General features: G+C 40.5%; 1 protein-coding gene across 1 annotated transcript in view; it reads right to left on the bottom strand.

Moving 5' to 3' along the window:
• SCFD1 (sec1 family domain containing 1) overlaps positions 1-18,397 on the bottom strand; it is a 275,000-nt gene that overhangs the window by 242,279 nt on the left and 14,324 nt on the right. The window contains exons 2-5 of the mRNA XM_073609415.1: positions 9,195-9,265; positions 3,246-3,334; positions 1,166-1,256; positions 337-459 (exon numbers count right to left, since the gene is read on the bottom strand). Of these exons, the coding sequence (XP_073465516.1) occupies positions 337-459; positions 1,166-1,256; positions 3,246-3,334; positions 9,195-9,265 (374 nt within the window). The remainder of the gene's footprint in view (positions 1-336; positions 460-1,165; positions 1,257-3,245; positions 3,335-9,194; positions 9,266-18,397) is intronic.

Genomic DNA, 18,397 nt, shown 5'->3' with positions numbered 1-18,397 from the left:
GTAGAATATTAAATGTACAAGCAAATTGCAATCTTGCAGTAGATCTGTCTCTCAAACTGAATCACTACTTTTGGTTGGTGCTCCAAAAGGTGAGTTTGTATAAATGATTAGATATGTTCATTTGGTTTAACCTACAAGTCACCATATCCCTATTTCCTTCATTAAATAAAAATAAGCATATTTCTTTAAACTGTTTGCTTGGATGATTGATAATGCAAAGCAAGTCTGCAAGAGGATCCTAAGGATGTGTGTACTGTATTTGTCCACTAGATTTTAATGTGCAAATTGCTGCTCAAATGACACACTCTAACAGATAATGCTAATAAGCAATTTCACCTTTGATACTTGAGCCACTGTGTTAGCCGTAAGTGCTGCACTTGCTATATCTTCCAGTTTACTGCGGGAGATTGCAGAGATGAAGTTCAAGTAATAGGACTCATACAACTGGGTCCTCAGATCCTGCAATTAAGAAAAAAACAATTCAAAGAAGCCAAACATTGGGCCTGTTTGTGGTGTTACAATATAAATACGGGATACTCTTCACCACCAACATGCAGCAAGATTATTGCATTTATCAGTACCAGCATATGCAAAACTACCTTCCTCCCCCACATCAGCATGCAGTAGAGCAGAATACTACTAACACTCTGAAAGAACCTATCCATGAATGTATTGGGCAGGAGATTGTAAGAGTTTTCCTGCAGTGTGCCAGCAATACAACAGATAGAAATCACTGTGTGGGTTATTATCTCCAAGACACAACTAGCATAGGGATTGTTCAGCCTTATCTGCTGTAAGTAAGCAGAATTCCAAACAGAACTCCTCTTAAATGAATCCTGCAATAGGGTAAATATGAAAGATACTCTTTCTGGCTGAGCACCTTCTAAAAAAAAATAGGGGATAGCATTTTAAGAGTGGGATAAAGTACAGCAGCTCCATATTCCCAGCATGATGACTTTCCTTTAAAACCTAGGACTGTGGTGGTCATGTAGTAAATTGATTCAGAAGCTGCCAAAGGAGAAGAGACTGAAGTATATACACTTTATATGGGAGCACTATTGTGCTGAAGAGCACTGCAGACCCATTTTTTGCTGAATGTAATTTTATGGGATGTAATGGGTAAGGAAAACTGCTGAAAACAAGTAAAATAAGAACAAAGCCATACCTGACAGATTCTATCCACATTCTCCTCTGTAGGCATCACAAAATACACAGCTGGAACATCTGGAATTGCATCACGGTCTGAGTGCAGAAGTCTGAAGAAAAGAATATATAGTGCTGTGATGAATAGACTGTATATAAATACAGACATACTGAGCTGTCATTTTCAGCAGCATATTAATAAAGAAATGGCAAATATACTTTTGATCTTTCCTGAAAGAAATACAACTCCAAAGCATTTGGATCTTTGCCGAGGGAGAGAATCAGTTTGGCTGATCCTCTCCTTTAACAGGGACCATAAGATCAACAATTGAAGGTGCCTTGACTAGAACTATTTCCAGTAAAGAGAAGTATTCCAGTCCTTCTATCACTAGGATTCTCAATCTATGGCAGTAAGACTAACTTCTCACATAGTTATAAGAACAATAGGTACATTTTGTATTGCAGTTAGAAAACAGAGAAATAAAGTGAATACAAGCATCATAAAACAATTACGTATTTACATCAAACCAAACCTGTTCTGTAGTGCTCTGCTCCTAACCAAAGCATAAAGTTTTAGAACAACTTGTGCTAAGGGAAGTTTTAGAACAACTTGTGCTAAGTGGATTATTTCTAGGCTGCAGATGTCAATAGCTAATTGATCCCTGGTGTGTAATTCATACTTTTTGGCTCACCATATTCCTTTACAATCTGACCATATAATCTCTGTACAATGAAATTTAGCTTTACCATAACTTTGTAATACGAGCATCCAATCAATTTTTTCTAATCAAGCAAGCCCTTGAACTGCATACTTTTTGGTAGATCTAAAGAAAATTGAACAATCAGACTGTAGTGTGTAAAAAAAAAAAAAAAACCTTAAGTCCTGTACACACGGGCAGAAAATCAGGAGACATTTCCTGGTACAAAAAATACTCCAAAAAAGACTCCCGATCAGCGCTCTCAGCCAATGTCAGAGAGCACTGATCGCAGTGTTCTGGCGGGGGGCCGTCCCCCTGTCAGAACACAACAGCTCAGGGGGAGAGGGGGGGGGGGGGGGGGATCGCTGGACTAACCTCATATGGTTACAGTGTAGTGTCTTAGACCGAAAAGTGTTTTTTGTGCAACCCCGTAAGGTTGCACAAAAAAAAAAAAAAAAAAACTCTAGTGTGCACCAGGCTTTAGAGGAGTAAAAATTTGCTTAACAGCATACACCTACTGCTAGGTTTAGGAGCCACTGTATTATACAAAAACAACTGACTATAAAAAGGAAAGTCCTTTTATAAATATATATATATATATATATTATATATATATATATCTCTGTGTAAAAAAATTATATATTTTATACACACACACACACACACAGGTCTTTGCCGACTCCTTGAGACGCATGTTTGCTTCTTCAATGCACAATGAAAACACGGTCCCTAAAAGGAGCCCCTCCAGGTTTTCCATCTTAGTATGCTTCAAATGTAGAATAACAGTAGACCAGATTTTTGTATTGTTCAAATGTATTTTAGATCTATCTATCTATCTATCTAATTACATTTTAATTACTATTTTCAAAATAACTACCAAAACAGATTTCTAAAATATATAAAATTGTGCCATATACAAATAAAACATTAAGCCTAGGTTCAACACTGTTGCAGTGCAGGGAACCGCATGTGATTCGGACAGTAATCGCACCGCATTTCTGTTAAAATCACATGCGATTCTTTGCAGTGCGATTTGGGCTCATTCATTTTGTATGGCTCAAATCGCACTGCATCAGCATGGAAAAGGTTTTTTGCCGCACTGGAATCAGATTGCATGGGTGTTCACACCTTCTGATTCTGCCAATCATACTGCGTTTTGCAAACCCCACATCGCATTAGCGTGAACCTTGGCTAAAAGGTTGATAGAAAAAAATGTTGTCAAATTGGTAACTTAAATGCCAATACATTACTAAGGCTTCATGCTTCATGACTGTTCCAACAGTAAGATATACAACTGCAAAGTGAGGCTGGTGTCCACCACATTGTACACTACTTAAAGATATTTCAACGCTGTATTAGTTTCAATAAATCTAGCCACAAAAAAAATGAATAAAATAAACTCACAGGTGTAAAGTGACCCCCATATCTCTCAGTTCCTTTACAGAGAGCAGAGGAGAGATGATATCTTGGCCAAAACGATCATAAATAAGGACCTGAAAAGCAAGAAGCATTATAACTGACTTAAGCCAAAACATTTGTATTGGAAGTAAAATGTTTAGTGCCTAGAAATAAATAAACACTAGGATATCCAACATTATCAACTGCTACAAGGTCAACTAAAGCTGAACTCAAAGAATGTGACAAAACCAACCCTAAGCCCCGGTTCACACTGAGGCAGCGCGACTTGCAGCGCGACTGCCTCAGGCGACCTGGACACGACAGGGGCGGCGACTTGCAAAACGACTTCTATATAGAAGTCTATGCAAGTCGCCTCAAGTCACCCCCAAAGTAGTACAGGAACCTTTTTCTAAGTCGGAGCGAAGCATTAGAACGGTTCCATTGTACAGAACTGGACGATACTTGTCAGGCAGCTAGGTCGCCTGACAAGTCGTCCTAGTGTGAACCGACCCTAAGGCCCCATGTACACTGCTGCTGCTAAACGGACGTTCAGAGGCAGTTGGACACTTTTTTCAGCTGTCCCTGAACTCATTCAATGTTATCTTATGTGTACATGTACACAGGTTCGTTAAATGTCATTTTTAGGCAGCTGCGTTTATAGGCCTTTTTTTGAAGGCAAAAAAATGAGTTCAGACGCCAAAGTTTCCGAAGCTGCAGACGCCAAACGCATCAACCCGCGTTTCGTTTATAGGCGTTTTTAGTTTTTGGTCATTTAAAAAAAAATAAATAATTTTTTTTTTTCTAGAAACGCTTCTAAAAGCAAACACGGCAAAATGCCGCTAAATGCGGCATGTAAACGTGGCAAAACAGACGTTTTAAACGTGGGTTACTATCTGTCAAGTTAAATCGTTCAGGAGAGCTTGTAAAAACGTCCCGTGTACATGAAGTCTTACAGAAGAGCCCCTAGCACTGCATTCAGAAATCCTTTCCTAATTTCACAACATGAGCAGAGCTTGCAGAATTAACAGACCTCTTCCTCACTCCAGCTTTCAACTGAGTGTCTGTGCCATGACTGCTGCAGGCAAAGCACAGAAAAAGGAGCTGATGAGTCCTAATTAAAAAAAGAAGCTTTCGCCCTTTTTGTTATGAAGGCTCAGGATCTGCTCCGTTAGTTAGTTAGAAGAGTGGCACAGGCATAAAGCTTGCACCATTCTTAGGTAATCCCTCTGATTCTGTCAATTCTTCTTCATGTGAATGACAATATATTAGCAACTACATTCCACAATAATTTGTACAATAAGATAAATCAGTGTTTCATCGCATATAATGATTGCATGTGATATGATGAGTAAAGTGCGTAACTACAAAATACAACATGCAGTGTCAAAAAATAGAAAGTACTCTACTTCGTGAAAAATGAAATCATGCTCTGGGAAAGATTGAGGGGAAATCAGTGGGTGAAGTCTACCATAGGCAGGCAGAAGGACTAAGAGATCCTGTATGAGAAAAAAAAAAAAAAAAAAAAAAAAAGAGTACAGTCAAGAGGTCAGACAGCAGAGAGTTGGCCGGCAAAAGAATGAGCCTGATGGCTCAAAGAATCAAAAAAAACTGCAGGGTTGCATGTAGCGTAAGTGGAAGGGCTTGCAGGGCTCTTACTGGACCCCATATTAGAAGTTTGTGTGTGCAAGCATGTGTGTGATGCTTAAAGCCCAGCTCCATAAAAATAAAGAAATCCACCTTTACAATTTGGGTGGAGGAGGATAGCGCTGGAGGTGGCTGGAATGGGGAATCAGATAAATTAAACAGCTTCTTCATCTCTCCCCTAGACATAATGTGTAAATTAACCCTTGCAGCACTGGGGGGGGGGGTTTGCCTGCAAAGGGGATTTTTTTTCCCTGGAGTTGGGCATTAAAGGAAACTTGTCATGGGAGAAAAATGAAGGCTACCATGCTGACCCCTCTGGCTGGTGTTCTCAGACACCGGAAACAACATGACAAAAATGAAAATCAAGTCAGTGGCCTAAGTACAGTATTCAGTATTGAGGGTTCCTATATTTAGCTAATAATATATATAAAAAAAAAAGCGCTGTGATGCTAAATATCTGATAATAACACATAAAACCAAGTGAGGCTGCTATCAAAAGAGAGTGTTTTCAGAGTCACTTTAAAAGAATAAATAATGATATTTGAAGCGCTTCACAATGTGCATGAAAATGAATATATAAGAATAAATATAAATAGTCAAATAAATCCAGCGGTGAGTAAAAATTCCTATAAAATCCAGCAATCAAAATAGTGTAAAATTATAAAAAATTAGTGACACCAAATGTGTAAAAAATTCACATAAAAAATCCACATAAAAATAAATATATAGGGATGTATTCAGAAGGTTCAATTATACAGGTGTAGAATCCTGATTGGTATAGAGCTTTTGATCACTAGCAAAGCTGTTTAAAAACACTTGCTTAATTAAGGTGCTCATTGATAGTACCAATGTGTTTTTTGCTTCTATTCACAACCAATGTGAGAATCATAAACAGGCAGATAAGAGAAAAAAACAATCATTGTGCAATAGTTAGGATACCAAGGTACACAGGCAAACTTCAATCCACTCACGTGTGCCTTATAATGATAAGGCATATGCAGGTTTTACTATAGCAGTCAGCCGCCTTAGACAGGAGCAGATTCAGTGCAGTACACTGTGTGAAACTGCTGATCTGCACAGAGCTTCCTTGGCTCCTCCCACGCGTTACATCACAGTCACGTGACTTTTTCAAGGATCCTTGAAAAAGTCACGTGACTGTGATGTAACGCGTGGGAGGAGCCAAGGAAGCTCTGTGCAGATCAGCAGTTTCACACAGTGTACTGCACTGAATCTGCTCCTGTCTAAGGCGGCTGACTGCTATAGTAAAACCTGCATATGCCTTATCATTATAAGGCACACGTGAGTGGATTGAAGTTTGCCTGTGTACCTTGGTATCCTAACTATTGCACAATGATTGTTTTTTTCTCTTATCTGCCTGTTTATGATTCTCACATTGGTTGTGAATAGAAGCAAAAAACACATTGGTACTATCAATGAGCACCTTAATTAAGCAAGTGTTTTTAAACAGCTTTGCTAGTGATCAAAAGCTCTATACCAATCAGGATTCTACACCTGTATAATTGAACCTTCTGAATACATCCCTATATATTTATTTTTATGTGGATTTTTTATGTGAATTTTTTACACATTTGGTGTCACTAATTTTTTATAATTTTACACTATTTTGATTGCTGGATTTTATAGGAATTTTTACTCACCGCTGGATTTATTTGACTATTTATATTTATTCTTATATATTCATTTTCATGCACATTGTGAAGCGCTTCAAATATCATTATTTATATTTAGCTAATGACATGTTTACTTTAAGACTGTGCCTATAGTATTTAACTGTATTTTCTGGAAAATAATACACTAAAAGAAATTTTAGTGCAAGCAAACATTATACCTAATTTTTCATATAATAAAAAAAGATGGGATTGTTTCAAGTAAATAGATAATACACATAGTTATATAAATTGTAAGGTTGAATAAAGACACTAGTCCATCCAGTTCAACCTGTTTGGGGATGTATGTATTTAGTAGGACTGCACCGATACCACTTTAAGACCGAGTACAAGTACAGATACTTTTTTCAAGTACTCGCTGATACCGATTACCGATACTTTTTTTTTTTAATGTCATGTGATAAAGCAACATTTCCAAAATTAAAGCGGTTGTAAAGGTAATTTTTTTTTTTTTTAAAAATAACAAACATATCATACTTACCTTCACTGTGCAGCTCGTTCTGCACAGAGTGGCCCCGAACCTAGTCTTCTGGGGTCCCTCGGCGGCTGTTTCAGCTCCTCCCCGCAAGCATTCACCACCTTAATGCGAGCTCCCTCGCATGGTGGTGAGTGCTTGCGGGCGCGCTCCCGTGATACAGCCGGCGGCTATAGCCGCTCGCTGTATCACTCGGCCCCGCCCCCCGGCGCGCCGCGTCATCGGATGTGATTGACAGCAGCGCGAGCCAATGGCTGCGCTGCTTTCAATCCATCCACTGCAGCCAATCAGCGACCAGGCTGAGCTGCAGCGAAGATGACAAGAACGTGCAGCGAAGATTCGAGGCGTCAGGTAAGTAAAACGGGGGGGCTGGGGGCGGCGGTACTGTCAAAAGTTTTTTCACCTTAATGCATAGAATGCATTAAGGTGAAAAAATTTTTACCTTTACAACCCCTTTAATGTAGACAGGGTGGCTCTGGAGTGAGCCCGCAAGGAGGGAGGAGCCAGAAGTATCGTCAGGGAAGCAGAGAAAAGGTGGATCAGGGCTGCTCTGTGCAAAACCATTGCACAGAGCAGGTAAGTATGATGTGTTTGTTATTTTATATAAAAAAAATTGGAAGCTTATCACTTTAACCACTTCAATATCAGGCACTTTTACCCCCTTCCTGCCCAGGTCAATTTTCAGCTTTCAGTGCTGTAGCTCTTTGAATGACAATTACGCAGTCATACAACACTGTACACAAACTAAGCTTTTATCATTTTGTTCACACAAATAGAGATTTCTTTTGGTGGTATTTAATCACCACTGGATTTTTTATTTTTTGCTAACTAGATGAAAAAAGACAGAAAATTTTATTTGTTTCTGTTATAAAATTTTGTAAATAAATAATCTTTTTTCATAATTTTAGGCCAAAAAACTAGTCCACAAGCTATGGTATATATCTGAAAATTGATCAATCCTGATGTACTGATGTATCTCATTTCTTGAGGCACAAAAAAACCAGGACAGTACAAATACCCCTAAATGACTCCTTTTTGGAAAGCAGACAGTCTGAGGTATTTAGTAAGAGTCATGGTGTGTGTGTGTGTCTGAAGTAATTTTTTGTCAGTTTTTTGTGGAAAATGAAAAAAAAAAAGAAAAAGCTTTTTTTCAAATTCTTAAAAAAATATTTTACACATAGTCACCAGTGCAGTACAGCGTCATCATATAATTGGTGTGGTGGTAACCAGGGACTGGTGACAGGACGTAAACATTTTTTTTTTTTTAATTATTATTTATTACCTCTTTTTTTCTCTTTTTTTTTTTAACCATACTGTGACCAGAGCAATACTGTATTACCATAGTATCACTGTACCACTCTGGGGTGTTGATTTTTTTTTTTTTTTTACATACTATGTGTGCTTATAGCAGTAAATTTCAAGATTTGTAAAACTTTATAACAGAAACAAATAAAAAACCCAGTGGTGATTAAAGCGGAGTTCCACCCAAAAGTGGAAGCTCCGTTTATCTGACCCCCCCCCCCTCCGGTGCCACATTTGACACCTTTCAGGGGAGAGGTGGGAGCACGTACCTGTTTTTGACAGGTATGTGTCCCCACTTCCGGAAGATCGCGCGGTGGCGTGATTACTCGGAAGTTCGGCCCCCCTCCTCCTTACTCCATCGGGCCATTCAGAAAGGGAAGTCGAAAAGGCTTCACTGCCGGGTTCCCTCACTACGAATGGCAGCGGCAGCACCCGAGAGCCAATGGAAACATCGGCTGGGGTGTCGACATCGATGGATTCCGGGACATGTAAGTGTCCTAATATTAAAAGTCAGCAGCTACAGTATGTGTAGCTCCTGACTTTGATTTTTTTTTTTGCTGGGGCAGGCGAAACGCCGCTTTAAATACCACCAAAAGAAAGCTCTATTAGTGTGAAAATAATTAATGAAATTCCATATGGGTACGGTGTTGCATGACCGAACACTTGTCATTCAAAAATGAGACCCAGAGTGAAAGGGACTAAGTTTCCATTGACAAAATAGTACCTCTTGGGAGATGTATACACTGCATTGAAGTAAAGATACAACTTTAACAGAGTTAAGTGGAGAGAATTGTGAACGAGGAAGAACCTAGGGCATACATTTAAACCTCCCAGGAGAACTCTTACCTTCCATACTGGCTCGCCCGTGCTGCTCTTTACAAGAGGAACATTAAAATTCAACATACGCTTTAAAGCCACTGCAAAAGAATGACAGAAAACAGGGCTTATACCGGTATCAATACAGCATACTTTGACTATTTACATATTATACAAAGTGCATAGGATATATATATATATATATATATATATATATCTCTATATATAGTCTTAGGCTGGGTTCACGTTATCTTGGCATGCGGCTCACAGAAGGGGTCCGGTGCGTCCTCGTTCACTGTTTTAGGTCCGATTTCAGCCCGAATATTTGGCTGAATTCGCACCTGAAATGGACCACAAAAGACGCACAGGGCTCCTGTGCAAATTCGCACCGGAGCCGCAGCAGAGATATGTGAACCGGCTCCATAGAGAGCCAGTCAAAATTACCTGCTATTGCAAATTGGATGCGGGGAGCCCACATCCAATTTGCAATAGTGTGAACCCAGCCTTAGTATGTTTAAAAACCAATGACTTGTAGCAATATAAAGGTTACATTTTCTCAGCCAAACTACATTAAAATTGAAATTTGCGACCTGTTGCTAAGTATTCATGCACATCAGAATTTGTACTGTTTGGAATCCATACTGAAGATACTGTTTACAAGAAAATATCTTGTTAAAATTTTCTGATATTTTTCTATATGTAGCACCCTCTACCTTAGGTAGGTGCTAGATGTAGTTTTGCAGAGCAGGTAAATTTAAGCAGGCCTAGCTCGAAGCTAGGTCTGTTTTGATCTGTGGGGCTGGGAGTGGCCTAGAGTAGGCTGGTGACTCACAGCTAGTTTCATCTTTCGGTTACCTCCCTTCTGCTTCTAGAGGCTTCTAGAAGGAAGGTGGGGAAGAGGGGTAAAGCACTGACCAATCCCCAATCTGGATTGGCAGGGGGCAGGCTTCCTTAAAATACCTAGAGTCAGCCCAGCTGGGGAGGATTTGTTTGGGTGGAAGAACTGGAGATGGAGCGTTAGGCTGCCGGGGTCTTGTGGGGAGCCAACCAATCTGGGGGGGTGACTTTGGGCCAGGGGGCTTAGAGCTGAATTTGAACCCCAAACAACCCAAGGGGTGTCCTGAACAGGAGCAGGAGAGGACAGTGGGGAATACTGTTGGGTAAGTCTCCAGGAGGGATCCATCAGGTATCAGTGAGTGACAGGCACAGTTAGGAGAGGTGAGAGAGGCATGCCAGAACGGACTGGGAGTGTGCAGTCTAAGACGGATGTAGAGCTAGCGGGAGAGATTGAGGTTACTGGCAGTGAAGTCGTGTCGCTGCAGTCGGGAGGGCTGTCAGGGTCTGCAAAGGGCTGACTGGGATCAGTAGTCAACCAAAGAGGGCAGCTAGCACCAGAACTGTCTTTTGCTACACCACAGGGGCCCACGGTCCCTGCCTGTAATGAGGAATTTTGCTAAGGCCTGACTGAAACCAGAGTTAGGCTCAACCATGTGCTAGCTGCGCCTGAAGAATTGTGCTGAAGGGAGGTGTGATAGTCTGCAGCAAGTGTTGTGCAGGAGGAAAGTATCTAACTTGTCCCAAACCATGCAAGAATCTTTTCTGGGCATCCCATTAATTCTTTACCCTATCCAAGTTTAATCCCTCAATAAAATACAAAAACAAAGCTGATGGACTTTTCATTGTCTGGAGTGACTGGAAGTGAATGCCGGGCTGGGTAGGGTGACAGGTCACATCACTCAGCAGCCCCTACGGGGGTACTGCTACATATACAAACAACAATGGAATTTCATTAAAAACTTTGAATAAAAAATATTTCTTAGGGTGCACTCACACTGGGACTGGTTGAACTGAACAGTGCCCACATTCGACTGTCCCCCCTTTTCCCTCCCCCACTGGGCTATAAGGAAGTGTTCCCAGGTCTACCTACATCATCACCTCCACTAACCAGACCACAGTGATCCCTACTTCTATACTTAGTCATCTTTGGGGAGTTCTGTTGTCTGGCATGGTGTACACTTACACTGAAGCAAACGGTACAGGACCATAACTGAACTGAGCCTGGGATCCCCTCTTCCGGGTGATCTCAGACAAAGTACTCTTAATTGATGCCAACCACAGTTCACAGCACTCATACTACACAAACGATCCGGACCAAGGGGGTGAATGGCACTCAAGAACGCTTAAAACTACCAGCGTGAGTGCATCCTTAGTTGATAAGCGTTGTAGTGTTTAAAGCTGAGATCTATGCAGTTAGAAAAGGAACACATTCATTCAGTTCTATAGTTACTATTGTAGACTTTAAATGCAAACAGTTTAAGGCTGATGACACACAGGCGATTACTCCCTCCCTTTTTTATTACAGCAATTTATCACTAAGAAAATCATAATGCCTTCCTATGGGATCGCTAACTGTGAAATGTGTAAATCTATTTGTCGTTCTGTTGCTCGGCGATCAAGATTCATCACCATTTTGGCTTGGTGGCAAAATCATAAGCACCATACATCAACCCATATGTTGTATGTTAACTACATCATTATATTGCAATGTTCGGGTGTATAATGTTTAATGCGTTCTGACACACTGAACAAAGTGTCTGTTATGTACACGATATTTTAAAATTGTTTGTAATGCTGGGATCTCTCCCTTTGTTTGTGCTCAATAAAATTTATATTTGAAAAAAAATAATCATAAGCGCCAATCACTCTTCATGTAAAGCTGAAGGAAAGGGATTGGTAGCAGAGCACACCCCAATGGCACAGGAAATCACCAGCCACCCTAGCTATTAAATCACTAGCTACAAATTGCTGTTAATCCCTGGCATTAGCGATTTGCAGCAGCAATTCATTTCTGCATAAAACTGCCTGTGTGTCATCTGCCTTAGAATCTAAAATTTAAAATCTAATGTCACCTTTAAAGCCATGTGTAACATGGTGCCAAGTGAACCCTCCTGACAGTGTGTAGAGGTTCATCTCCTCTGCAGCATCTGTCAAATTGGAAATCACCACCGCTGTGCATGGCTCCATCCGCACAGCTGCATCACGACAAAGATTTATCAATGAACAAACTATCTTAAAAAATCCCATCTTAACTGCGGCAGACCGACTTGTAGTTGCCAATGGAACACAAATGCAATGATTACCACACTCACAGTCCATCAACACTTCGTCCAATTCTCTAACTGAAAGTCTATATCTCAATATGGACAGCTGGAGGAAGAGTCTACAGGAGCCTGGAATTGCACCCACAATCCACTTATCATAGCTGAATTGTTTCTCAGGCTCATGTGCAAAAAAAAAAAAAAATTTTTTGCTACAAAAATGGGTGCAATAAAAGCTGGTACACATTCGGCCAGTGTGTACAACAGCCTGCCCGACACAAGCCGGTCATGCTGTCAAAGAAGCATGCGGAAAACCAGCATCCGATCAGCACTGGCAGTCAATGGCTGCCAATGCCGCTATTCGGTGTGCTCTGGGGGGGAGAGTTGGGGGCAACACAATAGCTCAGTGAGGGAGATCGCCACACTAACATCACATAGTATGGCGACCTCTCAGTGTTTTTTTGTTCAGCTTGCTGGGTTCAATAAAAAAGAACTTCCAGTATGTACCTAGCTTTTTGGGTATCAGTCTCTTGCAGTTCCTGTAGGGAAAAGCTCAGGCTGGAAGAGGGATAGGCACACAATGAGCCAGTCAAATGTGCTACAGTGCTCATGTGCTAACAAGAAGAATGCCGATAGGAGGAGAGACCTAAGTGACAGAAAGATAGGACGGTTACGCTGATGCTTCTCCTTTCACTGTCCAAACACACGCTGGGGAAGTACAATACCTGTATGTCTGACCACTGTGTGACTTTTATTATGTTTTAAGTATGTAATAAAGATTTGTATAAAGACTCCCCTTTATATGAGGGGAGAGAGGGTAATACATTGTAATGTTTAGATTGATAGCATGGGGCCCTGAGGGGGGGTGGGGGTTAAGAGGATCCCACCATTCTTCTATTTTGGTACCTTTAAAGGGTTTGTTACCCCCAAAAAAAAAAAAAAAAAAAAAAATTGGATCCTGTCCCTTTAAAGCATGTTATACAGCACAGTGCTTGTGTGGTGTATTTGGCCCCCTGTATCACCTCAAATACCTGGCTAATCCTGCCTGACTATACCCTCCCCCCTGTAAACTGACCACGGTTTATCATGGCTGCTGAGCCCTAACACCGTGATCAGTTTACCTGCCTCCATCACCTGCTGTCTCTCCTGTCCTCCTCTCCCTGCCTGTCAGCTAGCGACAGTGCCCATCCCCTCCCCTCCTGCTGCTGGAATAACATCTACATCTTTATACTATCCACAGTCTCTTAAAGTGGTTGTAAACCCTTACAGACCACTTTTACCTACAGGTAAGCCTAGATTAAGGATTACCGGTAGGTGCAAGAAATATCTCCTAAACCTACACGGTTTAGGAGATATTTGCAAAAGACAGGCACCGAGCGTGCCGTTCCTAACAGCGAACGTGCCGTTAGTGGCGGCTCCCGCGCGCATGCACGGGAGTGACGTCAGCTCTGGCCAATCACAGCGCCGGAGCTGCGATACCTCGAAGATGGATGCTTCATGGAAGAGGGGACAGAGGTGACATCGCAGGCTCCTGTGTCAGCTAAGTGACACATAATGGGCTACTATGTGATGCATAGCATGCTTTACCTTTGCAGGGAAACAAAGAGGAAGTAAAACCCATTAGGTATTAGGAGACAGCGCAGATAGTATAAAGATGTTAGAGTGGCTTAACAACCACTTTAAGTATAACTTAAAGTGGGAGTAAACTCCCTTGGTTGATTTTTACCTATAGGTAAGCCTATAAAAAGGCTTACCTATAGGTACAGTAAATATATTTACTTGCGAAGCCACCGGTGACGTCACCAGCGCATGCCCTCTGAAGGAACGGCATACCTATGCTGTTCCTTCAAAGTCCTGTCCAGTGAACAGCGACTACCGCACACATGCGTGGGAATGACATCATCGCGGTTTGTCCAATCAAAGGACCGGAGCCCGCCAACCAGGAAGAAAGACCAGGGGAAGACAGAAGCCCTGTGAGCGATGACAGCTGGAGGGCTCAGTTTTAAGGTAAGTTTCACATAAGAAATAATAATATAAAATAAAGCCTGGTGTTTACTACCGCTTTAAACTATCATTAGAATCTTTGGTCTAATGCAGGGGTTTCCAAATTACGCCCCACAGGCCAAATGCAGCCTGTTGCAAGATTGTATTCCAGTCTGAAGCCAGAATCAGTGGCCTCTCACACGGGTCTTTTGGCTCCCTGCCACACTAAGTTTGTGATGTAGAGGTGTACTCTGATGGAGGGAGGTTCTGATGGGGACTCTGATGTAAGGAGGAATTTGATATAAAGGAGGCTTTAATGGGGTCTTCCATGGGCTCAGGTTTTTTGGAATTTCTTTGCATTGTTTTACTGAAGTTTTTTCTCCATTGTTTATGAATGAGAATTACAAAAAATAAAGCTAAAGTAAAACTTATTTATTCATTAAAATTTTATTCATCAATAAAATTTACAATGTGGCCTTCATACTGAAAAGTTAGGAGACCACTGGTCTAACATGTTTTTAAAAATGAATAATTTCTTAATAATAAATTGACCATTGTAATGTCTTTCCTTAACTTACCAATACCATCGGAATATCACAGTACTTGCCAGCCTCGTGAACAATCAAAACTGAATATTCAGAGGAAGGATCTTTTGCCTCAAAATTAGTAAAAATTGTCAAAAAAATAAAAATCATGCAAAATTCCAGTTTTGTTGAGAATAGATTTCCTCTGGACTTGATCATGTAACCTTCAACGGTATGAGAAATGTTTTTGGACTTCTCCTGTGGCTTTGTGTCATGTCACCTGAGATCCACTCCTGTCCTGTAAGGTACCTGCTCTGTCAGAACCAGAATTCAGTGTCATCGAAGGAATACTTAGTAAAATGGTTTGCTTTGTTTCATATATAGTGTGTGACAAGCGCGCATCTTAGCACAGTGTATTGCTATACAGTATATGTGATCCTAATAGTTCTGAACACTATTGTTGTGATAATAAAAGACATAACATGTGAAAAAAAGAAATCATGTGAAGAAATTATTAAAAAACATGTGAAAAAATTACTAAAAATCATCTAGATATTTAAGAAACTAAACATGAATCACCATGCTCCAAATGATATTGTGAACGTAAAATAGCCACAATGTTGCAGAAACATTATTATTTTTCCATTTGCAACAATGTAGCGACCACTCTAAATATCAAATTAGTGCTGAAAAAACAGTCTATCAGTGAGAACTTCTCTTCTCTAATTCTCCTGCTTGTAAAAAGTTGTAGTAAAAAATGAAATAAAAAAATCAGTCCTCATAAAAATATATTATGCTGATGATGACACAAATCTTCTACTAGAAAGACTCAATGATTATCTTCCCTCTCAAAGATATAGTAGGAAAGGCCGCTTACCGGATCAGATGGATCTCAGGTTAAGCTAGAGGCTGTGACGCCATCACGTTTTTTTTCAGTTTTTTTCCCCATGCGGTCAGTGGGTTTGCTCCCTCGCTGCATGTCTGCTAATTTTTAGCTGTATTTTATCTGGTTCCCATTTGCTGTGCACCTTTAGTTGTTGATTTGCGGTTCCTGGAGTGCTGTGTGTTATTGCTATGACTATTTGCAGTGAAATTTTTGAAGTGACTGTTAATAAGTTTTTATAATAAATTTGTAATACACATCTGCACTATGGAGTCCCTTCCGCTTTGTTCCCACTGAGGTGCTCTTTTTGTCCTATGGATGGATTGAAGATTTTAAACCTTTGGAGCTGTGAAAATCCGTTAAACTAAACAGAGGGTGCCTGTGATTTGCGGATCGGGCGAAGTGGATGAGGAAACCTCCTGCGATCGACATCCAGGTGATAATCAAAGAAGCCGGCAGGCTAATGCAACATGCCTATCTGATCTTATTAACCTGAGATCCACCTGATCCGGTAAGCGGCCTTTCCTACTATATCTTTGAGAGGGAAGATCATCGTTGAGTCTTTCTAGTAGAAGATTTGTGTCATCATCAGCATAATATATTTTTATGAGGACTGATTTTTTTATTTTAATCTTTATTTCAATTTTTATTTCATTTTTTTACTACAACTTTTTACAAGCAGGAGAATTAGAGAAGAGAAGTTCTCACTGATAGACTGTTTTTTCAGCACTAATTTGATATTTAGAGTGGTCGCTACATTGTTGCAAATGGAAAAATAATAATGTTTCTGCAACATTGTGGCTAGTGGCACTATATTTTACGTTCACAATATCATTTGGAGCATGGTGATTCATGTTTAGTTTCTTAACCACTTCAGCCCCGGAAGGATTTACCCCCTTCCTGACCAGAGCACTTTTTACAATTTGGCACTGCGTCGCTTTAACTGCTAATTGCGCGGTCATGCAATGCTGTAACCAAACGAAATTTGCGTCCTTTTCTTCCCACAAATAGAGCTTTCTTTTGATGGTATTTGATCACCTCTGCCGTTTTTATTTTTTGCGCTATACACGGAAAAAGACCGAAAATTTTGAAAAAAAATGATATTTTCTACTTTTTGTTCTAAAAAAAATCCAATAAACTCAATTTTAGTCATACATTTAGGCCAAAATGTATTTGGCCACATGTCTTTGGTAAAAAAAATGTCAATAAGTGTATATTTATTGGTTTGCGCAAAAGTTATAGCGCCTACAAACTAGGGTACATTTTCTGGAATTTACACAGTCTTTAATTTATGACTGCCTATGTCATTTCTTGAGGTGCTAAAATGACAGGGCAGTACAAAACCCCCACAAATGACCCCATTTTGGAAAGTAGACACCCCAAGGAAATTGCTGAGAGGCATGTTGAGCCCATTGAATATTCATTTTTTTTGTCCCAAGTGATTGAATAATGAAAAAAAAAAAAAAAAAAAATTACAAAAAGTTGTCACTAAATGATATATTGCTCACACAGGCCATGGGCATATGTGGAATTGCACCCCAAAATACATTTAGCTGCTTCTCCTGAGTATGGGGATACCACATGTGTGGGACTTTTTGGGAGCCTAGCCGCATACGGGGCCCCGAAAACCAATCACTGCCTTCAGGATTTCTAAGGGCGTACATTTTTGATTTTACTCCTCACTACCTATCACAGTTTTGAAGGCCATAAAATGCCCAGATGGCACAAACCCCCCCCAAATGACCCCATTTTGGAAAGTAGACACCCCAAGCTATTTGCTGAGAGGCATGTTGAGTCCATGGAATATTTTATATTTTGACACAAGTTGCGGGAAAGTGACAATTTATTTTTTTTTTTTTTGCACAAAGTTGTCACTAAATGATATATTGCTCACACAGGTCATGGGCATATGTGGAATTGCACCCCAAAATACATTCTGCTGCTTCTCTTGAGTACGGGGATACCACATGTGTGGGACTTTTTAGGAGCCTAGCCGCGTACGGGACCCCGAAAACCAATCACCGCCTTCAGGATTTCTAAGGGTGTACATTTTTGATTTCACTCTTCACTGCCTATCACAGTTTCGGAGGCCATGGAATGCCCAGGTGGCACAAACCCCCCCCAAATGACCCCATTTTGGAAAGTAGACACCCCAAGCTATTTGCTGAGAGGCATGGTGAGTATTTTGCAGCTCTCATTTGTTTTTGAAAATGAAGAAAGACAAAAAAAAAAATTTTTTTTTTCTTTTTTTAATTTTCAAAACTTTGTGACAAAAAGTGAGGTCTGCAAAATACTCACTATACCTCTCAGCAAATAGCTTGGGGTGTCTACTTTCCAAAATGGGGTCATTTGGGGGGGGTTTGTGCCACCTGGGCATTCCATGGCCTCCGAGACTGTGATAGGCAGTGAAGAGTGAAATCAAAAATTTACGCCCTTAGAAAGCCTGAAGGCGGTGCTTGGTTTTCGGGGTCCCATACGTGGCTAGGCTCCCAAAAAGTCTCACACATGTGGTATCCCCGTACTCAGGAGAAGCAACAGAATGTATTTTGGGGTGTAATTTCACATATTCCCATTGCATGTTTGAGCAATATATCATTTAGTGACAACTTTGTGCAAAAAAAAAAAAAAAAATAAATAATAATTTGTCTCTTTCCCGCAACTTGTGTCACAATATAAAATATTCCATGGACTCGACATGCCTCTCAGCAAATAGCTTGGGGTGTCTACTTTCCAAAATGGGGTCAT

The sequence above is a fragment of the Aquarana catesbeiana genome, linkage group LG13 (assembly GCF_042186555.1).
Source record: "Aquarana catesbeiana isolate 2022-GZ linkage group LG13, ASM4218655v1, whole genome shotgun sequence".
Taxonomy (NCBI): domain Eukaryota; kingdom Metazoa; phylum Chordata; class Amphibia; order Anura; family Ranidae; genus Aquarana; species Aquarana catesbeiana.
Note: the sequence above shows the minus strand (reverse complement) of the source record. Positions and strands in the feature narration are given on the sequence as shown.